At 35.8% G+C, this 26,919-nt stretch overlaps 1 protein-coding gene across 50 annotated transcripts in view; it reads left to right on the plus strand.

Moving 5' to 3' along the window:
* RIMS2 (regulating synaptic membrane exocytosis 2) overlaps positions 1-26,919 on the plus strand; it is a 447,566-nt gene that overhangs the window by 248,517 nt on the left and 172,130 nt on the right. For 33 of the 50 annotated variants that reach the window (XM_068672461.1, XM_068672466.1, XM_068672422.1 and 30 more), the window contains 5 exons: positions 3,110-3,157; positions 10,104-10,234; positions 13,031-13,202; positions 13,784-13,937; positions 21,797-21,823. In XM_068672461.1, coding sequence (XP_068528562.1) covers positions 3,110-3,157; positions 10,104-10,234; positions 13,031-13,202; positions 13,784-13,937; positions 21,797-21,823 — 532 coding nt within the window. The remainder of the gene's footprint in view (positions 1-3,109; positions 3,158-10,103; positions 10,235-13,030; positions 13,203-13,783; positions 13,938-21,796; positions 21,824-26,919) is intronic. The other 17 variants (XM_068672431.1, XM_068672472.1, XM_068672446.1 and 14 more) reach the window with 3 other exon arrangements.

The raw sequence follows: 26,919 nt of genomic DNA on the forward strand, positions 1-26,919 counted from the left end.
ATGTCTGTGTGTCCAGACATATTTTGGCACAATTATTGTGTTGGATTTTGTATATTTATCTGTATAGGTAGATAGTGCTGAGTAGAGTTTTGGTTTGGTCTTACAGTCCTTGTATGCAAAAAACTGATGGAGTTCTTATCTGATTGTATTCCTTGGCCAAGACATTTATAATTCAGTACATAATCTACAGTCTTCAGTGACAGGCTTTTTAGAGAGACAGAGAAACTATAAACGCTTTTGAGGTGAATCAGCAGTTTGTTACAAAAGGTTTCAAAATTGCAGTATTTTAGGTACATATTTACATCAGAAGCTAAGTTTTTATACATTTAATTTGACAAAAATAAGAAATTCTACTTTACTGTTTTTTAAAACACTAGTAGTATTTTAAAGTAGTATTTAAAGTTTTATTTTAAAGTAGTATTTAAAGCAGTATTTAAAATTATATTTATTTTAAATACTACTTTAAAATGAAAGAGGATGTGTTTCCAGTGCTTGCTGGGTTGAATCTCATGTGTTTCAGGCTATGCTACAGTACTTGTTCAGTCAGTTTAGTTGCCATGATGCCTCTCTACTATTCAGGGACTCTGCCTCTTCAGTTTTCCATGTTTTCTTTGCCTTGGCATTAGTCTGTGTATGTCTTTCCTTTGTTAAGGTTACAGTAACACTCCAGAGATGGCTAACAGGTTTTCCCATGAAGTAAACCATCTCACATAACTAGGAAATATTCTTTCCATTAGTAATTATTCTACTCAAGTATATATTTTATTGAAACAAATTATGTGCAGCTGTGGTGAACTATTGTGTGTTATAATTTTACCAAGGTGTATGAATAATGTTATCTGTATTCTGTGCAGTTTATTTTACGGTATTTTTGGTCCACATTGCTTTTTAAGGGGAGTATCTTTAACTTTTGTTGCACTTACTGTTTTTTTATTTGCTTTGGTTCCTATTTCTGTGTTGTTTTTATTTATTTATTTATTTATTTTCCCTCCACTGGTTTGTTTTTCTTTTACTGTCGCTTTGAATAAGTCAGTATTCTTGGTGTGTTGGTGCTCTTTGCTTCATTACTGCATTCTGGCTTCTTCCAGTGCTGCATGAAAAGCATAACTTGGAAAGCTTCGACTATAGCTAGGTTTAGAGACTGACAACATGGCTAGAAGAACGTATAAACGCATACAGACATAAAATCACAGTATTTAATTTTTGTGCTGGTGGAAATCCTAACATAAGAGGGTTTTTACTTATAAAATTAACTATTTCTTTGTACAGCTGAACCACAGAACAGTTTAAGTAGATTTTCCATGCATATTCAATTTATATAGTAATAAAAATGCAAGTATATAAACTACAGTTGAAATATCTGTAGCATATTAAAAGCAGATATTGTACATTGGAAAGGACATAATATGTCAGCATATGGGAGCAGGAGGTTTTGAGTATGAGAAATACTCCCCTTTCTAGTTTTCCTTTTCTTTTCCCCTTTCTGTTCTCTTTGTCTCAAGTCAAGAAATTGATGTTGCTCTAAAGCTCAGACCTGCAAATCCAGGTATTGCACACAATATGCTTCTGGCCCTCCATTTCCAAGGCAGAATATGGCCAGTGAGGGTCTTTGGTGCAAGGTGGGATACATTCTGTCCCTTTTAGGATTGTGATATTCTGGAATATCTGTATTTCCGTTGTGATACGGAGTAGAAGCAAGCTGAAGATCTGCTTTCATTGTGCGTGAGTAGCTGATATTCTGGCACCCTTACTTGGGGCTCTGAGGAACTGCCAGTGCAGTGGGGGCAGCGTGCAGCTGCTGCACCTCGCCAAGCACGGGGGCACATCAGACAAAACCGTGATTCAGACTGTCAAATTGTCTTACATATCCTCGTACTTTGGTGTGAGAACAGATTACTTCACACGTTTTATGGAACAGATTTCTCCAGCATCTGTGCATGCCAAGTAAGCAAGGAGGGTGGCAGAACCATCATCACTGCCTTATCTCCATATTCTGGGTACAGTCCTCATGGAAGGGAATATCGAGCAGTAGCCTCGTTTCACCACTTTGGAACAGACTGATAGTCTCAGGAAAGCCTAGCAGGAGGGAAAGGAGGTTCAGCACTGTTGGATTGCTGTGGTTGTTGTGACCTACCCCAGCTCACCAGCTCTCTGAAGTATCAACCTGCTCCCGTTCCTGTCCATTCTGCATGCTCAGTACCCTGTCTGTGTCTATTGCCCTACACCAAAAACAGAGAGTGCTTGGAGCTTGTACCTAGAGCAGGAATTTGGGAGCTTGCCTCTCCTGATGTAGTTTTCATGTAGCCACTGGGATCCACAAGGTGATATATGGTCCGAAGTGTTAACATTGCACAGATGAGGGTTATAATTGGGTCCGTGTGTACTGTGCAGCTATGTTAAATGTTCTAGGTCCCATTTCATGCCAGGGTCTTCTGTATATACCGTATGTCGTTTCTGTCATGATTGCTAAAGAATTGAAATACACTGATTGCAGCTTCCACCCTGTAAAGCTATAATGAGATAGCGTTAACTTTCTTTTAATCCTGTTAAAAGTATTTAGGACGGCTTTTTTATAGAAATGCCAACTGAGTTACAGAACAGGGAAAACCTTTTACTTTACTTGCTTTACTCTAGAAAGCAACCGAAGCTGTCGATGTGTGCTCTGTACTCGTTTCTGTGTCTGAATATGCATCTACAGTCTTTCTGAAAGAGATGTTCAAGCTCAATTTATATTTTCTACCCCACTTTTAAATCACACTTTGCTGACCTGCTCCTTTTGTTGATGTTATTTCAAAATCTATTGTAAATATTACCTGTAGACCTGTAAAGTGAAATCCTTGCTCCTGGGGAATCACTGGCAAAATTCCTGCTGACTTCCCTAAGGTCAGAATTTCAGTCACAGGGGTGTGATGTGATCTGGTAATAGATTTGCAGATTTAATTTATGCATTGCATTAAAATACTTTGTTTTAGATAAATATGTCCTTGGTGTAAAGCTGTGTTTAAAGTAATAGTTGTGTGTCTTTGTTTTTACTTTTGGTCTTTTAGTTTCCAGCGTGTTGTCCTTTTTGGTTTTGTTTTATTGCTTTTTCTTTAATTTTGCTTACCAGAGCCAAAGCCTTAGTAGAAGAACAACGCCTTTTGTTCCTAGGGTTCAGGTAAAGACTTCGTCTGCCTGACAGAAACTAAAGTTGTGTTTTTTCTTTTGTTTGTTATGGAAAATGCATAGTAGGAAAACGTTACATTATAGTCCGTTTTCCCATATTTTTAGTGTGTTGCTTTAAGCCATATTAACAAGTTTCATGTCATCTTGTGAGCAGCTTGTAAAGTTCTGCATGGAGGTTAAAATACTAAATTGCAATTTAAAGAGACAACTAGCTTTTGTTTTGCCGTTTGCACAGTAATAACTCACACAGGTTTCAACAGTCATGATGGGTATGTATCCCACATACAAAATGTGCATACTGTTTAAGCAATAAATAATTTTATGCTGTTGATGTTCGAGGCCATTATACAAAGATTGATGTCTCTTTAAATCATTCATTATCATTACTTAACACATCCTTTTTTTGCATTTTCCAAATAATAGTAGCGCCTTGAGTGGAAGACAGGCAAATAAATTTGTACCTTTGAAACAAATTTCTTGCGTATGAAACTCGGTTCTTAGATTTTAAAAGCACGTCAAAATAACCAAAACTCTGTTAAGTAAAAAACAAACTCTTCCTTTGTGTTACTGAATTTATGTAGCCTTGATATTCTACTTAGGTACAAGTTGTTTGCCTTTTTTCATTAGGAAACTCCTAAGGTACTGTAGATTAATGCAAAAGTAGGTTTTACTAATACGTTAACAATGCTTATCTTGCTTTGCTGCATGTTTTTCAGTTTCGTGTATTTAGAATATTATCTGCTTTTCTTACAAAATACCTTTATGGAGATGTTAATCTTTTGTCTGGGAGCCGTATAAATGTTCCCCATGTTTGCTTAAGAAAAATACAAAGGACTGGATCTAAATGATGAGAATGAGATGATGAAATCTCATACTGAAATGGAAAAAAAAAATCATTCAAGTTTATAAAAAGAATTCTAAATAAGACTGCAGGAAGTCATTTGGTTATGACTCAGACTTTAATAAAACCCTTTTTTTTTTTCACAATATATTATTTCCCTAAAGTAGCCCTTACAAATGCATAAATATAAACTCGAAATTAACAAAACAGAACTGTCAAGACATTAGTTTTTAAATCTCAAAAATGTTATTGGATTTTTTTTAATGTTACTATGTGCTACTGACATAAACTGGCTTTCTATTAAAAATTTAAAATGTCCTTTATCATGATTGAGAAAGTTGGCTTCTGCTTGTGGTAATGAAACCAAAGGGGGTACAAAGCCACTCACAAATTGATAAGTAGTTCACAGAGGTAAATGTTGTACATAACACAAGTAGTCTTTTATTTATGTGCAAAATAAATTAGGAAATATGACAACTGAGTGTTCAATTTAAAAAGGAAACGAATGCCTGAAACTTCCATATTTCACAAAATATTGTAAAGTAGAAGTAACAAGTAGTAGTCCTGCATTTAAACCCCATTGTAAAAAGAAATAGATGTAAAAATTGTCAGTTCTACTTAGAGTAATACCTTCTAATGGGGAAAAAAAAAAACACACACATTAAAAAAAAAAAAAAAACCAACAAAATAATTTATGTTGCACATGGTATTGGAGATTCAAACTATCTTCAGCTCCGATTTTGTTTCTGCACGATGTCTGTGGAGTCAGTGTGGGCCTCTCACCTAAGAGGTTTTTGCAGAGCTCAATCCTAGTCGAAGCCAATTGTGTTTATTAGAGGAGCTCCAAGAAGCTCCCAAGGAACTCAAGCTTACAACCTTGGCAACATCTTTAAGATTAGGCTGAAACAAGAAGTCCCCCATCTGCCCGTGTCTCGTAGGGAAAGTAGGTAGTTTAAGATGGATTAATTTAATATGTGTTTACAATGCAGGTTGCAGGGAAGAACAGAAATTCTCCAGTGATCTATCTTTAAGCAAGCTGACTTGGGCATTAGAAGCAGTCCAGAAGCAGTGCAGGACTCTGGTTACTTTTTGGCATGAGCAATTAGCTAGCACAGAGCTCTGAGCTGTTGTTTGTGGATGCCAAGAGGTATGCATTACACTGTGGGCTTTGGTATAGCTGTGTCTGTAGAATTCCCTACAAGAACGAGGATCTCCAAATGTTTCTGTTTATACCTATTTGTTTCACTGCTTTTAACAGGAAATGCACATCATTATTCTTGCTCTTATCTTCTCTACTTGTTAGTCTGAAAGTGATCCTGGTGATACGTGTCCCAGATTCTGGCACAAGTTCCTCCTCCACACTTCTGTCCGTGTCATTCAGCTCATTTTCTCTCTCTTTTATCACTGGATGTTTTAAAAAATATCCTTCTTGTTTTATTGGAAAGAAAAATATTCAATTTCATTTTTCCCTACTATGCACCCTTATCCCAAACTTTTACTACATATACAGCACTTGGAAGCATGCATATTTATTACTTGAATTTTTAGAATCATTTTAACATACCAGCAGTTTTCTTACTTACAGAATGCTGTTATGCAATATTTTCATAGAAGAACTGTTCTTCTATGTGCTTTCATGCATTATCTCTTGTTCACTTTGCGGAGCCTCCTTTTGAGCCAGTTGCCATTAAACCAATGTTTTTTTTCCTAACTTCAAAAATTTCAGACATCTCTTTTGCTTTACTACAGAACATCAGTATGTTTGATCTTGTATAAAAATATGTGCACACATCTATTTAGCATTATTGAAATCAAAATGGAGCCACTAAAAAAGAAATTTGTAGCGTATCTACATCAGGGTAGCTTTAGTACCTCCATAATTTTCTGGTGTTCAAAACCTAGAAGATCTTTTTTTTTTTTAACAGCCTTTTCTTGCATTTGTTCCAGCATCTAGGACAGCAACCCAAAGACAGCAATGGTCATTTGATTTAACAACTTTGAGTAGTCAGCATTTGTCAGAGGTAGATTAGAGAACAACCAAAGCTCACCGAAGCTACAATAGAGATTTTACCACCTCAGGGCAATTCCTTCATCCACATAAATTTAGTCCAAAATAATTGCATTTTTTAAAATAAATGGAGACCTAGGGATGTTTGAGCAATCACTTGGCTGGGATGGTCCTAATTACATGATTACTTCTTTTCTAGAACTCTGAGCTCATTCATTAATTAGAATAAAGATGTTCCTAGTTAAGGCAAGATCTAAAAGAAGAAGGGTGAAATCTAGTAAACTGAATTTTTGCACTTAATTTATGGAGCTTAATTAATACGAGCTTAAGGTGCTTTGTGGAAGAGCTTTGACTTACCCAGTTGAAGGAAAACTGGGTACCTCAATACCTGCAGTGGGGGATTCACCCCAAATAAAGCACATCTGTCCTCGTTAACTCTACTTGAAACTTAGGCTACTCCAGAACTTTTGGTTCTTAGAATGCATCACCAGCCCTTTATATATAAAGCCTTTTATATACTGTTTTATGTGACTCATTCCAGAAACTGGACATCTGTGTTTTAGAGTGAAGAGACTGAACTTGTCTCTTAGAGAGGTGCTTTTATCGTCAAGCTATTGCACATCCTTTTCTTTTCTGGAGTGTGAAGTCTTCTCTGAAGCTGAGACACTGTGTGGCCAGGAGCCTAAGTGTGTGGTGATAGCAAAGAAAGCTTAATTTTAGTGTAGCAGGTTCCAGACCCGCTAACCAAAGTGTGTGTTGATCTTGTATTGTACCCCCGTTGGATAAGAACCAGGAAGAATTCTGTGAAGCTGGGGCCAGACCTTCAGCTCTGTCCCCCCTCTGTGCTGCCCCTGGTGAGTATCTTTATTGTCAGTCTGTAGAAGAGTTCTTGTTTATTCTTCTCTGCATATCAGGTATTCCTGCCTAGAAGCCCATCTGAAGGAGTTCAGCAGATACGTCACTCAGTGGATGACAGACCGTCTCACAATTTCAGGACTTACTGAGTTCAGATACCTGTTTGCCAGAATGTAGGTCATAACAGAAATCTAGTCAAGAATTAGGTGCACCTCTGTCTAGGGAAGATATGAGCATGTGTGTAGCTAATAAGTTTCCAGAACTTCAACACTAAGGAAAGCCTTAGTGTTGGGCCTTAGTTTGGAAAGCCTTCATGTGGGATCGCTTTCTGACTAAATATATTTCAGTTGCTTACATCCTAAATTACCTAGGTAGATGAAGCCCTATTCAAGACATTTCCTACAGGTGTTAACCTCCACATTAGCATCAGCCATCGTGATATTATTATGTCATATTTTATGTGTTGTCATTTTGGCATTCATTTCCCCCCATTTGGATCAGAATTGCACCTGTCGCAGTTTCTTAGATTTTTTTTGAGTTACCTCCTCTTAAATATGCGTTTCCTACATCTATTAAAAACTGCTGGTGCAGGGGGGAGCTTACAGGTTCTGCTCCATTTGTCAGCTGCCTCAGTCTTTCAGTGCTGAGCATCACAACAGCTGTGCATTCCTGTGGGTCTTTCACCCTGTGACTAGAATAATACAATGTTCTTCACTTTCTGTTGGTAGGAATCTTTTCTGCATATTACTCAACACAGCTATAAAGGAAAAAAAATAATTTCCTTATCAGCTTTCCTGTTATACATCTGGTGTTCCACATGACAATACCGACTGTGTAGTTCTTTTGTCACCTCCTTCCATTTCTCTCACCCAGTCTGGTTTTGACGCTCTTCTTCTGACATCAGTGGCATTCCTGTGCTTCACCAAGAAACATCCAGTATACTTAACTTTCCTAGTCGTCTTAAAGCAAATTCTTATTTATCCCCTCTTCTTTCTTCTAACCCCATGAGAATTCAATCCCATCCTCCCCTCTGTGGGGCTCCTCATCCATTCCCTCACTCTTGGTTTTGGTTTCTTCTCTTCTTTTTGCATTCAAATCAAATGACTTTGTGGGTTACAAGAGCCTGTGCTGTGTACTGGGTGTTAGCAATGTGAACACAGGAGAAAGATGCTTTTGGTTGAAATTCTGCTTTCTGATCTGGCCAGTAACAAGACAAAGTACAGGGAATGACAGGAACATTATGACCGTTATGTACAGGTTTTTCCAAATTTTGTGAGAGTATTGATAGAGGAGCAGAAGCTATGTGTCAATGGAAATTTTGAGTTCTTAGGGCAAAACACAACTTTCTCAAAGAAATAGTCAGATAATTTAACTTAGGCTCCTTCTCCAAACCACTTTGGCCAAAGTCTTCTTGCAAAAGTTCAGTCAAACAACTAAGGGAAAGAAGTATTTAGCTTGAATAAGAATTAATAATTCTGGTTATATTTGGGTACCCAGGTGTGGGTTATCTTAACTTCGCTATGTTTGTGATACTGTCTGGATCACAAATGCATTGCATTCTGCTAAATTGAGGATAATTTTTCTCCTAAATAAGTAGATGACAAAATTGTCTTCAGTGCAACTTTGCTTCATCAAAGCTCTCTTTGGGTTCATATTGTTGGTGAAAAGCTTTCTATTTGTTATCTGTAGTTGGATGAAGATAACTGATAGTGCAGATAATTCTCGGTTTAGATAAACACTGACAAATTCTCTCACTTTGCAGGAATGGAGGAGCAGCATCTAGAGCTCTGTTGAATGAAACTTATTAGGGATAATTTATCTCACCCAGTTTTCTGCTTCAGGAGTCAGGGAGCCCTTTAACTGTCTGTACCAGAAACCTACAAACCCAGTAGCAGGGCCAATAGCATGATAATAGAGGATAGGTATCCCCCGTCCTCTAATATCTCAACACCGGTGGTTGGTAGCTATAGGGTTTTAAGATTTTAATGGAGTAGGAAGAAATACCCTCCCACCACTGAATGTGTGGGTGTGTGTTAGTGTCATCTCACTTACTGCAGTAAGTAGGCCCAGCAGAAAGCTGAACCCACCTCATGTTGGTTGGTCTGGAGACCTGAGAATTGTATCAAGACCTTTCTTGAAGTGACTTTAGTGCTGAAGATGAGGAGCTCTGACAGTAGATGGAGACCCTGTCTCTGAAATGATGTGAGATGGGCTCCACAAAAAGTACACCTGTCCCTGGGGATGTTTACCTCAGGCAGGGTGTATTCATGCCTAAAGGTGCACAGCTTTGTTAAATGTTGAGTGAGGCATTACCTTCACCAATTCCTGTAAGTTCAGGGAGGGACATTGTTTCTTTTAAAGGTCCTAGTTTGTCCTCTCTCTCAAGCAAGTTGTCCGTGAAGAGGGCCTCCTCTGTCAGTTGTAGTTTATGATATCATGGTGGTACCACCATGTAATGACTCCCATGTTATTTGAAAAGCTTTGTTTTGTCCTACCTGCCCCATTTCCCCCTGCCACAGTGTTCTAAAGTAGGTGTATCATCTTCTTGAATACTGTATTTGCAGCTATAATATTCAAACTGGGGTAGCTAAATAGCAGCATCTAATGAGTGTAGTAAAAATATTTGCTAGGCCAAGTCTTAGACCAATTAATAATAATTTATCCAGATAAGTAATGTTAGTTTTTGCCTTGTTGTTGCTGGGTAGGACTGGGAAGAGAGTTGTTCTATTGAAATTCCCTCTCTTAGGATTCCCGGAGGGCTTGCTTGATTTTAGCATGAGCCTCCACATCTTGAAAAACATTTAGAGATTTTAAATATTTATGCTCTTATTCCATAGTCTTTCCAGCACAACAGGACATGAAACATTCATTCATTCACTGTGCATAAACTACGTAGAAATGTATACATAGGAATACCAGACATCAGTAATGCAAGTAATACAATACAACTGCCAAGAGACAATAATCCTAACTTTAGCACCACGTGAAAAACAATTAGTATGAAATAATGTACTTACGGTACAGGGTTTTAAAAATGAGTAACTCCTGGTACTTACTGAAGCTATTACAGTTTTAATTTGTTTTTATGCTTTATTACAAAAACAGAGTAGAACATAATATTTTGTGTTTAAGTAACTGATATAAATAGAAGCTAATGAGCAAAAATAATTTTAAAGTTTAATACGGTGCTTTGTTGTAGAAATGAGTTCACTAATTAATATTTTCTCATTACAGATAAAACTATGGTATGACAAGGTTGGTCACCAGTTAATAGTGACAATATTGGGAGCAAAGGATCTTCCTTCAAGGGAAGATGGGAGGCCAAGGAATCCTTATGTTAAAATTTACTTTCTTCCAGACAGAAGGTAGGGTGAACAGAACAACAAGGAATGTTTGAGTAAGAATTATTCTGATACTCAGATGTCATGCACAGCTGAGCTTACTGGTCACGCACTTATGGAAAAATACTACAGTTTGAAGTTTCTTAATTGAATGTTCTGTGTAATAGTGGTTTGTCTTTGGATGCTGAATGCTAACTCACTTTCACTGTGTATTTTATTAAATACTGAATAGAAAACAATAAGGTAAACGTTACATCATTGCATGAGGAACTGTTACTTGCAAAGCATGTTGTTAGTGTTTTATAATGCCCTTATTTTCTATGACAGTTATTCCTGTATAGTGCAAAGAAAATGCTGCAAAGGTAGGTTCACAGATTTCTGGACTGATCAGCCCTGCTGTTTGGTGTGTCCCACACTTAAGCAGGAAAAGTTTTGACATCCAAAACCCAATAGATTTCATATCACACTATTAGTGAATTAAGGCTGAAGGAGACTTAAAATGGACAAGTTACTGAGAATTCCCAGATGCAACTTGAAGACTTTTCCCAAAGCAAAGGATTGATATTAGTCTGGGATAGCATATTACATATGTATTTAGAAAAAATGAAACTGCGGTAAGGCTCCTTATTCCTGAATATATCCTTCATTCTTTGTCAGTGATTTTCTGTCACTTCCACGTTAATGGTGGGAATAATAACAAAGAGCATAGTATGTTCCCCAGCTGATTTTTGTTACTGATATTTCTTCAGATCATATCAGTAAGGAAAAATGTTTATTTTATAGTGTATCAATCAAATAATTTGAAGATTTAACCTGACTCAGTACATTAAAGATTAACCAGTAGATTGCTGAATCTGGAGATGTAACTTCCTAATTTGTTTTTACATCCTTTGTTTTTTATAATATCTAAGCTGGGAAGATGCTAACTATCTTCAGTGCCAATTGACTTGAGCAGAAATTAAAGCTATTGAGTATTTTGAAAGACATTGCTTTTACACTTTCATTGTGTGCCATATGATAACAGGTGATAATCTTCTGTGACTGCATATGTTTCTGTATAATTTATAAAGAGGTTTTGGATGAGTTGTCCTGGGCTGAGCAACATTTGGACTGATGGACTAGATTCTTAGTTTATTCAAATTGCTGTAGTATGTATGGAGATGCTAAGGCTATGCTAAACTGAATATCAGTTGTGCTTAAATTATCTTACCTGCTTTTTGAGGATTAATGAAACTACCAAAAATGTCTTCATAATACTTCACTGTAAACTCTAATAACTAAGAATACATATGAGAAAGTTAATTAATTAAATAATATGGGTGTGCAGTTATGGAAAGTTACATAACATGAAATTTATTATTTTATAATAATTCATGTTTCACAAGAATGATTTCATCTTTTTCCTATTTATGTGAAGTATTCAGAACTTTAATTATTCTATGGGTTTTCTACCACATACATAAGAATAAGCAAGTTGTCTTGTTGAATTAGGTTGGTGGTTTTTTTTTTTGTTTGTTTTTCTCCTGGCAGTAAAATTCATTTTCCTTTGCTTAGATGTAAAAGCTAAGTAAGCAAAATATATTTCTAGTGTAAGAGAAGGAAACGTGCTAGAGGTAAAATACGCTTAAATAAGTCAAGCATTTAATTAGAGGAAGACACAGAACTCTCTTTGATTAAACAAATTTGATTGGAAAAGCTTGTCCAGTATAACTTATTTTAATTCTCAAGGGTAAACAGATTTTAGTGTAATAGAAATAATTGCATTATTTGCTTTAACAATGTGTCTAAAAATATTATTTCTTAGTTAATACATTGACCCAGTTTCTAAGTAATAGTTCAGAAATTCAGTAACTATATTACAGTTGCAAGTACTTCCAAACTTCATTGCCATATTAAAAAATCTACATAAATTAATACCACAGCTGCATTATGCAGCTATCAGCAGGTTTAAAATTAAGCATTGTTCTGAGAACTCTTCTCGGTATTCTCAGTAGAATGAGCGTGGGTGTTTTCCAGTGAAACTCATTTCCATCAGAAAATATTAATTCTTTCAAGCAGAAATGTTCTGAGAAACACTTTGCTTTCAACAACACCCATGAGTCCGAGCCAGGACTCTCCTGGTAGCCTTACATGAGGCTCCAAAGAGTCAGGCCCACCTTGCAGTGGAGATCTGCCTTCAACCTGGGGACCCAAAGGATTTGGAGAGCTGTTTTGAGAACACTATTCCTGCCACTGTTGCTGGAAGAATTAATGTAACTCATTTTCAGGGCTTCTGGTTTTGTAGCTGTGCAACCCATAGTCAGGAGCACCCTGTGCAGAGCGGCCCTGCACTGCCAACAGCTCCCTGTGTATGGGGCCAGCTGCTCCCTCCTGCTCTGCACCTTTTGGGCCAGCTGCTGTAGGACTAGAAATTCTGAGTGAACCTGCTGGCTCAATTATCTGAAATGCATTTTTGCTGTGCCCAACGTTGTCTGCATACATGTGCTCATGGGAATTCCATCTACAGAAGTATATCAATTTATAAAAACTCCATGTTTGCTGCTTGCAAAACAAACTTATTAAAACATTTTTGGCTTTCAGGGAATTTCTTAAAATTGGAATTGGCGTGCAAACTGGGAATTCAGCTGACTTTAGGTTTTAATATGAAGTTATGAATTATGCTGAACTTAGAATTTGTCCTTAATGATAAAACAGACATACATTATCATACTACTTCCATAATACTACACAGTCTGGTTTAATATTTGCTGCTTTCCACAATATGCTTATTACAGCTTAATGGTCTATCAAACTTTTAAAGTATTTGATTGTTTTTTGCAGTGATAAAAATAAAAGAAGAACCAAAACAGTAAAGAAAACATTGGAACCTAAGTGGAACCAGACATTTATTTATTCTCCAGTTCATCGGAGAGAATTTAGAGAACGAATGTTAGAAATTACTCTTTGGGACCAAGCACGAGTTCGAGAGGAAGAAAGTGAATTTTTAGGAGAGGTATACAATTACTGTTAGTTGTTACAGGAATATATTTGTTCACACATTCAAGATAGAGTGTTTTTCAATAAAATAACTAAATGTAGCAAAGCAAAGATGCTTTAATTTGTTGTATTTGTCCTTATTTTCATTTAGTAGTATTTGGCATATAGTATTGATACAAGATTCTTTCTGTATTTGTTCTGTTTTAATAGCAGGATGCACATGGTTTCTCAAATTCTTTGAGAACTGTTTAATAAAATCTGTATTATCCATAGTTTTATTTTACCAGAATATTGGAATGTTGCTGACTAACTTGCTACAAAATACTCTAATGCTGTTAAGATTTTAATAAGGTCTTGTGAAAGATTTTGGTGTATTTGGTTATATAAAGGTACAGGAACAGATTCATATTAAATGCAGATTTTTTTTTAAATGAAGATTTTTTTTTAAGTGCAAAAACTTTTAAAAGACAAACTCCTTAACTTATAAGACAAACTCCCTAACAGTAACAGAATAATAGAATAAAATTTATGAACACACATATTTTAAGAAGTTGTTATACAATGCTTTCCTACTTTTAATCATTTTTTCTATTTTAGATTCTTATTGAGTTAGAGACAGCGTTACTAGATGATGAACCTCACTGGTACAAACTTCAAACACATGATGTCTCTTCATTGCCACTCCCCCATCCCTCACCATATTTGCCACGCAGACAACTCCATGGCGAGAGTCCCACACGGAGGTTACAAAGTAGGTTGTTAGTTTTATACTTGGTGCATGGTTCTGTTGAATTAATATGTATGTATTAATATAAGTATGTTGAATTCTTGTAGATGGGAAGCTGACAGAATTCATGTGTTCATTTTTAGATGTTCTTATGGTCGTTTAAGATTAGTAATGAGAGTCTAATGTGTTACAAATAGTAATACTGAACACTGTGCAAAACATTTTTTTTTTTTCTTATGAGACTACCTGGTCCAGATCCTGAGCTTGAGCAAGTTATCATGGTCTTCTGCAGTGTGGTGTTTTTATCTGGAAGTCCCATCTCCCCTATTACATTTATCATTTCATTTTTTAATCAAAAGAGAAAATGCAGTAACTTTCTCTTTACTTCTTAAAGATAAAATGACTTGTGTATAAGATAATATGTAACTAAAGTGATACCATGGCCTAGTGTCTTGTTTTGATACTATGCTATGTGGTTACGTTCACAAATGGAATTCTCTTTTGTAGAGTTTGGTATAGTCAGGATAGTTTGATGTTACCAGTAGGTATGCTGAAAATAGTATACATGCAATAGATACATAAGAACAAAACAGTATATTCTGAAACTGTTTCTTTAATGCTTCATTGTTTCTTTAACTGCTCACTACTCTCAGTCCTTCAAAGTTATCCTTCATGGAATGAACTTTACATAGTATCAGTTGACGCTGAAAAATCTTTTATTATTCCTGCAAGTAATTCTTGCAGGGAAAAAAAAAAAAAAAAGAACTATTTCTAAAAATTCCTTGACTTTTGTATGGTCATTGTATGTGAGTGAGTGTGTATGTGTGTGTATATATATGTATATATTAACACACACAGACTTGCAGAAGCTTATGCCTGTGTAGGCACACAAATAAGCTTGCATGTCCTGTCTCCTCTACTAATCAATTCCTTGTATTAATAGTAGTTGGTAGTTTTTGTGTCTGTGCACTAGATGTTAAGACGGATTAAAATGCTCCATATCATAATATTCTGAGATAGATGCATTAACTGAGAGTTGAAATGAGTAGCCTTCAAGCTGTAGGATTGCACTTATCCACAAAAAAGGGAAAAAATGGTAGTTAACAGGTAAAGAGCTTGTTTTCAATTCACTTCTCTTCAGTATCCTCAAGGACCATTAATGTTAGTAAAGTTTTTAAACCATTTTTCTTCTCTATTTTCTGCCATCTTGTAATGCTTAATTCTAGAAAGTTAAATGTTTCATGTAAAAGTACTTTTAAAGACCAATTGGACATTTCAGTATCTGTATGTGAAATTTGTGGGGAAAAAAAAAAAAAGAAAAATTTTCCATCTTGCATAGAAACCCTGTTTATTAATTCCCATCCATGCAATAAATAACTGACATGAAGAATGAATAAAATAGTAACTGTTTTATTTTGGAAATGATTTGTAATGATATTTGATTAGAGATCTGTTTAATAATACTGACACAAAGTTTTTTAGCCAGTGAGAAGTTTTTAATAGTTTCTTGTGATTAACATAACAAACTTATATGCCTTTGTGGAAATGCAGAGGGAAGGGAAGGACTTGACAAAACTTCTGGTCTGGTGAAACAGTAAGATCTGATGTAGAAATCCTGCTTTGCAGTGAAGGATTGTGCCCAGAACAGTAGTTGAACACCTTATGGTGTTCTGCAAACTTTAGCCAAAGAAGCAGTATAAGATATTCACTGTGGTTGCTGGAGAATTCTCACATTCCTCTGATGCATTATGATATGTTCATGCCTACTGAGATGGGGATTCCATCAGGAAGAATTTTCTCTAGTGTCCTGGGAATATATTCACTTCTTGAATCCTAGTGTGTCTTATTATCATTCTCAATTTAAAAAGATAATTTTATGTGTACAAATATAGAGAACAAGGTCTCTTGACAGGTGGATAGATTCAGATAATCAGAAACAGATAGATTCAAGGTCTCTTGAATCCCTCCTTTTTTGGGACTGGATCCAAACAAAAACTTTAGACCCAGTCAGAGATCTGCAGTTGTAGCAGAATCCATATAACAAAACATACAATTTTTGGTGAATTGGTGTCTCACCTCTGAAATTTGTGTCCATTGCCTGTTGTCCAGAGAGGTGGTGGAATATCCCATTGGAGATATGCAAAACTTAATTGGACAAGGCTGTAAGCAAAGCAGTGTAAACTGGCCAGTCTTGAAACAGGTATTGCACTGGGTGACCTCTAAATAGTCTCCCTACTTAAACCGGGGACTGATGAAGGGTAGACAGCACTTCTTATGACTTATAACTCTAATATATTAGTAACAACATATAGAAGTCTGGTTGTTTGATTGTTTTTGGAGGTTTCAAAAGAATATTAAGCTAAACGTAAGATCTCTGTGTTTCTTCTGTCTGAAGCTCTTTTCACGTCCTTCATCAATCTTGTATAAGATGTTATCCGATTTTGCCAGTGGCACATTTTGACAGCATGCAAAACAAAAAAAAATAAATTAAAAAAAATCCAGAATGAAGACAGGGAATGTCTAGCAAGTGTGCTTGTCTTATTTAAAGCACTTTTTAGAGCACTTAATGTGCTCTTACAGCGTAAGCTGATTTCAATTTCTGGGGCTGCAAAAGCTGTCTTCAGCTTCAAGAGCAGTTCAGTCCTCCCACCTTTTGTTCAATTCTGTGGTGCTTATACATATAGAGTTGGTGAGTACAATATGAAGTACTTCAATGTAGTCCCCAAAATTTGTTATTGCGAGAAATACCAAGAGATTTGGAATTACAAGGCTGTTTGTCTTTTGTATAAATACAGATCTACACATCTAAGCTTTCTTCATTATTGTCAAGCTGCTATAAATACATATATTTGAAGACAATACCTCTGAAGGTAGTTTAAAAGAACCACCTACACTTACCACTTCTATTCCCTTTTTAATATCACTGAATCTCAGCATTCCTGAAGACAGGCAAGTTGTCAGCCCTGAAGACTGAGCTCCCGGATTTACAGATATCCAGGAGCACAGTGTGAACTTCCCACAGAGCCCCATATGCCATTTTTTTTAGGAACCAGCTTTCAAAGAGACACTGTCGCTTAGTTTCTACATCTGTTTATCTCTCAGGATCTCTGAGTGGGCATTATGTTGTGGTACAGAGTGATCAAAGCCAGCTGTCCACATTCTTTTTCCCAGTCCTGTGGCCCATACAATCCATTAACCTCCTAGTGATGAATGATCATTTCCATGCATTTTCCATATTATGGAAAAAAAGAAAATACTGAGAAATACTTAAAGAAAGCACAGAAAAAGGAAAATGCTTAGAAATTGGAACTAATATAGCACATAGGATTATGACTTACAAGGTCTTTCAGTTAATTATATCTCAGATTTTCATAGACTGTCTGGCTTTTATCCAATGAGTATATGTTATTTTTTTTCTTAATGAAAGAATGAGCTTTTTCATTTGTCATGCTGGACTTCTGAACTGAACTTTTAAAATGTCTTCATTTTCTCTAACATTTGACATATCTGCCATGCATTAAGAAGTCCAAAGAGCATTATCTAGGGTCATAGGCCAACTGAAATTATTTTTATATTGCCTCTGAAAAGAGAATGTAAACAGAAAAGAAAAAAAAAAAAAAACAAAAAAACAACACAAAAAGATTTAAGAATTCCTGTAGTTGGTTAGGCCACACTGATTATTTTTCCTTCGCACGTTAGGTGAGACTCAATAAATTGCGTGGTTCTATGTTTCTACAGATAACATTGACATTTGATGTGGTTTGGACTGTTGTTGTTCTGTATTAACTCTGAATTTGTTTTAGGGGCAGATTTCATTACTTTGTTTTACTTCAAGAATTTTAAGAGTTTCCCTGTCACTAGTTTTCTAAGTCAGATTTTTGCAGCTTTAAAAACAAACTTGATGAATTATTGATCTGCAGACCACAGAGTGTGGGTGGACAATGCTTATAACAGCTAAATGCCAAAAGAAGGGAAGAAGTGTGGGAAAAAAACAAACAAACATCTTTAGGTTTGTAGTTAGACCATAGGTTTGTACCTATTAATTGCTATGAGAGTGCATGATATGTTAAAAAATTGTTAATCAAATGATACTTTGTCTAGAACTAAACACCAAAAAATCAGTCAGGATCAAAATAACCAAATAAGAGAACTGTGAATTAGTTTTTCTTTAAAGGGATTTGAGTTTCATTATTTTGAGATTTAAAGTCATTGATGACTCCATTCATTGAATATCACAATTAGTAATCAAGGCATACATATATATAAAAAAATAAAAGAGAGAGAAATTATAGTAGCGTGTAAACCAAACTATAGGGATAAAAAATTGAATGTAGTTATGTTCTACAAAACAAATGTGCACGTATCCTGAAAAAAGCTATATATGGCATTACTGTTCCAAACTGTATGTATTCACTCAGATGCTTAAGCAAAGTATTCTGAATTGCATGGTAAGAAGCATTGTGCTGAGACTTTAACATGCTAAAAGTTATCTCATCCAACTAGAAACATGAAATCAATAGAAAGAATTCACAAATAAAGGACCCTATTGCTTGTTCATTTTTGAAAAACAAATTTAGATAGAGATTATTGAGGTTTTTTATCTAAAGCTCTGTGACTGTCCCATCAAATCAAAGATGAATCGAGTGTTATAACTCATAATTCAAGTCCTTTCTTCCATTATTTAAATGTTAAAATTTTCAAGCCTTTATTGTAGATCATTTAGAGCTACATTTAGTACCAAAATCATTACAGTTTAATAATCATTAACTATGATGTATCTGAAACTTCACCCTCTGAATTCTGAGCCCCTGAATGAAAACCTCAGTATTCCAATGGAACCTAGTGACTTCTTTGGAGCTCTGTAGAGTCTCATTTTCCTGCAGAATCAGGATCTTGCTGTCTCAGCAATTTCCTTGTAATATGTTGTGAATATGGTAAGTCTCTATGATAATTTTAAATCAATGTCACTGAGTTTTACTTGAGGGAATTATAATAATGCTGTTCACTAGCAGGTAAGTGAGTTTACTTATTGGAAACATACATCAGTGACTTTTTTTTTTTTCAAATTATTATATGGAGCATTTTATGGTCAGTAGCACAGACCACAAATGGTGAATATATTATAAAAAATTTACCTTAGAGAGCATTTAACACTTATTTTTCTCTTTCATGCTTTTTCCTTAATTTTTCTCTTTCTTTTATGGAGCACAGCCCTTGGGCATGTTTTCTTTGTTTGCATGCATTGATGTTATGTTCATAGAGTATGTATATATATATATATACCTATACCAGTATTATATTAACTATACACCTATGATTTATTTATTGTATTTATTGTACATCTATGGTTTATTAAATACTTTAATAAAAAGGTATTTAACATGCTACAGGGGTGTCTGAAAAGGCCTTAAACTATCAAAATATGTTCTTTTTTCCTAATTACAAATAGAACCCTACTTGAGGAATTCTCTGATCTTTGAAAAATTAAAAACAAACTTTATTAAATTGTAATTAAACTACAAAAATATTTGAAATCCTGTCAACACTCTGAAGCAATTTAAGAGAATTTGAATATTGCTTATTATTCCGTTGCTCTTGTTCCTTAACAGAATCATGTTATTAAACCACTCTTTTGTCATGTAATGACAGAAAAGCCATGTTCTCTGATGAAATAACTGAGTGGATAGGGTAAAGTAACCTTGCTTAGCAGTGGATAAATAGTCAGGTGACCTTTAAAAAGATTCTAAAAGATAGAAGTCCATACAGTAGTTGCCTTTTCTGGCTGAAGTTAGTGGTTATTGTTTTTTTTTTTTTGTTTGTTTGTTTTTTAGTTAAAGTGTAATCAAGTGTCATGCATAATGGTTTTGATGAAGTCTTCAAATGAGTTGAATATTGTTTTGACTTTTGCCTTTCTGTGTTCAGACCATGTGACTAAGTGCACAGTCCAATCTCTTCTTAAATTCAGTCAGGCTCGGTGCAGTGACCACTTCCCTGGGGAGCCTGTTCCAGTGTGCAACCACTCTCTCTGTGAAGAACCCCTTCCTGATGTCAAGCCTAAACTTCCCCTGCCTCAGTTTAACCCCGTTCCCGTGGGTCCTGTCGCTGGTGTTAATGGAGAAAAGGTCTCCTGCCTCTCGACACCCCCTTACGAGGAAGTTGTAGACTGCGATGAGGTCTCCCCTCAGCCTCCTCTTCTCCAGGCTGAACAGGCCCAGTGCCCTCAGCCGTTCCTCGTACGTCTTCCCCTCCAGGCCTTTCACCATATGGTGTTGTAACCATATGGAAAAAAACATGGCTCCTCTCGTCCTTGCTCTAGGAGGACTCAGTATAATCTCAGTATTTTTATATTCTTGTGCTCTTCAAGAAGCTCTAAACTTTTACAGATCTTTCCAGAAGTTTAATTCATAAAGTCCATCATTTTTCATTATGTAAATAATTCTGGACTGTGTTAATAGATTTATTTTTTTGGCTTTGGTGATTTTCTAATGTTATTGGAGCAAACTTCCCCATACTTAACTTTTCATAATTTTGTAGCCAAAAATGAGTCAGTTTTTCATGAAATTAAGAACTGGTACAGATTTGTACCAATAAGTGCAAATATTAGAGAAGTTATCCACTAAAGCTCACATCTAAAAGTTTGCAAATGATGCTGAAAAATCCTTAATATTTTATTTGAAATTATGTAGCCTAATGCAGTTCTGGAGATGGATGACAGAAAATAATTGTATTTATCAAGAGACACAATTAGAAGTTAAAAAGAGTTAAAAATTTCAGATAGTATATGATTTAGTGATGCTGTCTACGTATTAAAATAGTATATAACTGGAAGTCAGAAAAACTATGACTTGCCAGAAGGGACCTAGTCATTCAGTGAATTCTTGACAGCACCAGTTGGCAAGATATGGGTATTTTCATTTTTCCAGGAACACTGTCATATCTTGTCATCCGAGGTGCATCTCATGGACTGTCACACTTATTTAAATGGTGTCTGTGAGCATTGTGATAGCGAGTTAGTATTTGTAAACTGCTGTTCACTTAAAAGTAAAAACATCCATAATGTCTTGCTGATGTCAGGAGAGTGTTCATATTATTCAGACATCCTGGCTTCCTCCCGTTACCTTATGAAAGTCCCATTTACAAAGTCTACAAATGCAAAGCAGTATTACACATTTCCATTAATATATGTTTCTTTGCATACTGCTGTGTTACTGAGTTTAGAAAAAACTGATATGGTCATTTGGAAAGCTAAAATACTTAAAACAGCCAGACTCAAGGAATGCAAACAATTATCCAGATCTTGAAGGTATTTAATCATTGTGCTCACATCAGGAATCTTAAATTCACTGGTAACAAAGACATGTAGATAAGCTATTCATGTATGTACACATTTACCAAATCATGGCCATTGACTAGCTGGAGACAGAAGATTGACTTAAACATTACCACAGACTCTGTTAAGTTTAAAGTTAGATTCATAGCTACATCTCAGGAAAGTTCTGCGAATAACTTCCTGCTGAGGTGCCAACAGCAGCATACTGTAATTTTAAAGGTAGCAACTCATATTGTATGCCTACTTGAATATACATTTTGCCCTTAAAAAGTTAAACACTTGATTATAGTAAATGGGCAGCTGCACTTCAGAATCAGAAATGACTAGATGTAAGTACAGAGTATAAATGTTGATTCAGAAGAGGGTGACATTTTTGTGGTTTAATTTCTCATAGCTGATTTTTTTTCTCTTGAAATGTGGCCTGCAATATCAAATTCTTCAGTCTGCTTCTGCAGATGGAAAGAAGTTTAAGGTTCTGACCATCCCTGTTACATGTAGTAGTGATTCACGTATTTTTCCCTGACACTACTTCATTTCAATATTTGTTTTCCAGATAAAGGCTTATATTCATATAATTCAGGTAAACTCTCAGCATGCCAGAAATGCTTATTGCTCCCATTATACATGCAGAATTTAATTTGATAATTTATTGGTGTGCTTTTGCTACCTATTGTGCAGATGCTAAATTGCTTAAGTGTTCCTTGGCTCTCCATGTCTGCTTTTCAGCCATAGGTCCTTTGTTGGCTTTGTTTCTTTATTCTGAACGTCTCAGCACTGGTATTGGAGCAGTATTGTAACACTCTACTTGCTTTGTCTGCCTTTAATTTAGGTAGAGCTTTGGTAGGTAAACTGTAGTGAGCTTTATTAACCAGAGTAGGAAAATGCTATTTTGCTTAAGCTATGTTGATAAGATCACTGTTGTATTACAGCCGTTTGAGAACTAGTGTAAGTATTTTCAGAATACAAACAAGGGGTAAGTGAAGTACTACCAAAAGCAGTATTTGTACTGGTACGTGCATCTACAGTTTAATATTGCTTTAAATCCCCAGTTACAGTTCCAGTTGCTATATCTGAGAAGTTTCCCTTAATTAAACATAAATAAATTCATAGTGTAAAGTTTTTACAAGCTTAAATTTTGTAACACATTTCATGTGGGACTTTTTTCAGTTTCTACAATTTTAATTATGGGAATCTCATTGAGAATTGGTTCATCTAATTATATTTCATTAAGTTAGAGATTAAACACACATTGTTGAGAAAATAGAGCAAAAACTGTGGTAGAGAGAGGAAAAAAGAAAAAAACAGGATGCTTTGTGAGATTGGCACTAATAAAACCTAGTTTCCATTACGTCTACCCTTAGTCTCCAACATTTCTTCTAGTCTATATGGTATGTTCCCATGGGAATAGATCATGTTTGCTAGCGTGGATTCACCACTTGTACACTAGGGTTCACCACAAGTTTTACCTTGATTTTGTTTCTTTTCCATTCATGGGTTCTGATTTGTATCACACTCTTCCTTCCAGCAACCATTTTCATAGATCTGTAGGAACTTAATTAAATTTATACCTTTCTGACAACTCAGCTGAAATTGGTCGGAAACTTAAAAAGCCACTATAATATAGAGGAAGATGAAGTGACAGATTGACATGCAGACAGCAGGACTGCATGACAAATTAGTTCACACTAAGAACCTTCAGGCACAAACTAGATGAATATGAGAGAAGAAATACTTAAGACAGCCCTTGTGAGACTGATTTTGGAGTTGCTTATGTGTCAGCTTTGAACATAAAAAAAAAAGAGTGGCAATGCTAAGTTACTTTAAGTGGTTGTGAAGGCCTTCTGTAAGCTTCAGGGAAGGAGATTGTATAAGCATGCTTCAATACCCTTTGTTCCCCCAAGGAGTTCATCAAACCTCGTTGAAGGTTCCTGCATAGGCAGGATCCCTATCTCAAGAGCTCAGTCTCTTTTTCCCCCCCCTTTTTTTTTCCACAAGATAAACTGAATTCCTGAACCATGGTATTTTTCTTTCTGTATTTAAGCTGACTCACCTTAATCTTATTTCTCATTCCACTCCTTATCTTAAGTCAGTTCTATATTGGTCAGTCAGGTAGACTTCATTAGAGTTTTGAATCTCACATGCCTTTGTTGAGGTTTACATCAGAAATAGCAGTGGAAAATATACAAAGCACAGACATGTTATCTTGCTTATTAATATCCTGTATATTAATAACTGGGCACAGCTCTATTCCATCATCAGGTGTCATGTAGAAGTCAGGAGATCTTCTGGAACGCTCCACAGATTTAGGTTACCTTGCAAGAAATTATTTGTGCTTTCATTCACAATTTGGAAGAGTTCCAGTTATTGAGAATGTGGCTGTGAAGAGAAATGTGATTCTGTCAGAGTAAAGAAGATTCTCTAAAATGTTTTCCGTATGGCCACCAAGACTGCAGCCTGTGAAAAGTTAACCAAAAATTAAGTATTTGATTCATAAAATGGAATAAAACGCTGCACTTCTTTCTGCACATTATTGCTAGCGATAAAGATGAAAAATGGAAAGAAACTAGCATATTTAAATGCTGCATCTTGTGATGTGCTGTGGTGCTGGGTAGAATGGAAGCTTGTACAGCAATGGGAAACACAGGAGGAAAGAGAATGCTGAGGGTTATCATCTTCTGATGGAGAGGTTCTCCACTATCCCCAGGATAAGATCTGTCCCTGGAAAACATGCTTTTTTTTTTTTTTTTTTTTAAACAGTTCAAGACAGTTAAACCAAAAAATGCTGAAGTCAATGAGAATATTTCTTTTGATTTCACCAGAGTTGGGGTTATGCTGAATTAAAGCATTTTCTGCATGGTTTACTAGGTAATTTTACAGCATGGCATCTAGTTTGCTTTGAGTTTGTGACTGTAATAACCATTAATCCTGGTAGAAAGCATTCAAAAATCAATATTTACAGACTGTTACCATCCAGTTATCACACAAATTGTAATAATATCCCTAAGAATATTTCATTAATAAGCTATATTCCTGTACAATGGCAGTGCGACTGAATTATTGTCATTCCTCACGTTTAAAATCAGTCATAGGTAATTATATACAAAGCATTGGCATCAGTGCGTTTATATGATGCACCCAGTGCCCCAGGTGTTACATGCTCAAACTCTTTACAGAATTTTGAATTTGTTAGAAAAGATTTCATCTTCTTATGTTTGAAATATATAAATATTTCATAACATATTGGTTAAACACTTTCAGATATACATTAAAAATACTGAACAACAGTTTCATTAGCAATATTCTTTTGGAATAATCTGTTGGTGAGAAGCTTCTTCATCACATTTCCCAGAAAAACTATGAATTGTGCTTTCTCTGCTTTGTGGACAGTAGTTCCAATTAGTTAGGTAATGAAGTGGTATTTTCAGAAGACATGGTTAAGGAGGTACAGAAGCCTACCTCTTCAAATTTACATTGTCAATAGGTTAAAAGGCAAATTACCAGCTAGAATAGATAGCAGATGAAATTACTCTTGCAAAATTTATGAGAAATCTTAAACTAAGCTGCCAGCAATTATACTGGTATTTCGGATACTCAATTCAATAAAGGATTTTGACCTGTGGACCTTCTAATCTGTTCAATTTCTGACGTTAATGGAAGACATTTCAAATAAATTTAATCTTATTACTTTACAGAAGTTACATATTCCAGGCAGAACTTCTTGACATTACATATTTAATAAACATGCTTTCCTTCCTCCATCCTTCCTGAAAACATTGATTTTCAAAGACAAAACCAAGTAATGAATCTCAGTTTAAATTGCATTTGACTTCTTAACCAGCATTTAAAATCACATTTAAAGCAAATGAAACATTACTTTAGCATGATTATTTTTCACTTATTTTAAGTCTTTTAGTAGTTAGTCTTGGCTTAAGGTATTCTCAGTTTGAGGAGGTAGAACAGATGATCTGACCTGACCAAGCTTCCTGTCTTCTCTTACGCAGAGAAAAAGGTTTTGTATTTAAGGGATGTCAGCTGTTACGAGAGACTCTCCTCTTTGTGGGAGTAAAGACAAATGTGGAAAGGAAGCCCTGAAACCTGGTTCTTCTATTGAATGTACTCTTTCTCTATGTCTGTTCTTAGGGTAGGTTTCTTGATCCTGGCCCATTCATTTTCCCTGTGCCCCATCTTTTCCCTGGGGTGAAGAGAAAAGAGTCTCTAGGTCATAGAAGATGTTTTGGAGTTCTGCTATTGGGAGATTCTGGGAAAGGTGGATGGTGCATTGAGGGAATAGAGAAAGAGAACCCCCTGTCTTTTACACCCATGGTCCTTCGAAGCTTTTCTCTTTCTACAGGATGTGTCCTGTGACTACTACAGGATACAATTTTAGCTCTGCAACTGGGAAGTCTTCAGCCCACTGTCACAACAGTTGGCTATTTTCATCCTCAGAGATGCAAATCTTTTCTCCAGAATATGGAACATAAAACTCTAAAAATACATTAAATTGGATGTATTTAGCTGTAAATATAAACACAAATAAAATCAATCTCAGTCGTAATTAATTAGATTCATTCATAAGGATGAATTAGATGATGAGTGAATGACACTCATTCAAATCATAGTTGATTCAACCCTTTTATGTCTTTCTTAATACAGAGCTTTTCAAACATCCGTGTGATGAGCAGCAGGCTGTTCAGTTGCCTTCATCTTCCCATTCCTCAGTCCTCGCTCTCCAGCAGAGGCTGGGTGATGCTGTTGGCATCTCCATGCAGCATCACAGTCCCATGGCCGGATCAGAACCAGGGCTACCAAAGAGACCAGAATCGTACTGCTCTGCTCCCACTTTGGGGGCTTCTTCCTCTTAGTCCCCAGCCAAATCCTGGCCAGATTAGTGGGGCTCTTTTGCTCCCTGTTTGGTCACAAATATCATCTGTTTTATCTAATGGTCTGGATTCCTAGCTAAGGAAAATGGAGACTGATGGCCATAATCTTTCTTCCTCACTGGTGTGTATATCATCACCACAGCAGTAGAAGACTCTCTGCTGAGAAGAGCAGCAGGAACAGCATCACAAGCAGAGTGGATGCTCTGTCTTTGGAATGCAAGAGAGATTTTCATTGGGCCTCTGTAGTACTATAATTAAAAAAACACATCAGATTGAATATTGTCCTAGTCAGACTTAATTGCTTTTTAGAAACTTTCCTGATTAGCAGAAAGTCCATTAGGATGATGAAGACTTTTCCTTCACTCCTGCTCTTCTAGGTTTTCTCGAGTGCTAATTGCAATCACTTGCTTGTTATTTCTTCTTTTAAATAAATACTTTAATTTATTATTTCTTGGATTTAAAGACACCTTGCTTTCTCTCCAGTGTAGCATAGCTATTTCAAACACTTAGAATAAATTGAATTAATATCATACCATGTAAGAATTGCAGGATGTGAAACCAACACAAGACTTTCATTGTATCGATTTTTATTTTCTATCTGTGAGAAAAAAGCCAACAACCTGTGTTGCAGTTAAATAACGATAATTTACGTTGCTCTATTGTAATTGCATAATGTAATGGCAAGCAAGGTTGTGTTTTATAGGAATTAAAGAACACATATCACACCATTTTCTGATGGAATAGTGTTTAGCAGAGCAAGTTTTATCCAAAAAGAAATAGTCTGCAGTCTACTTTA

This window comes from Anas acuta, chromosome 2 (genome assembly GCF_963932015.1).
Source record: "Anas acuta chromosome 2, bAnaAcu1.1, whole genome shotgun sequence".
Lineage (NCBI taxonomy): Eukaryota > Metazoa > Chordata > Aves > Anseriformes > Anatidae > Anas > Anas acuta.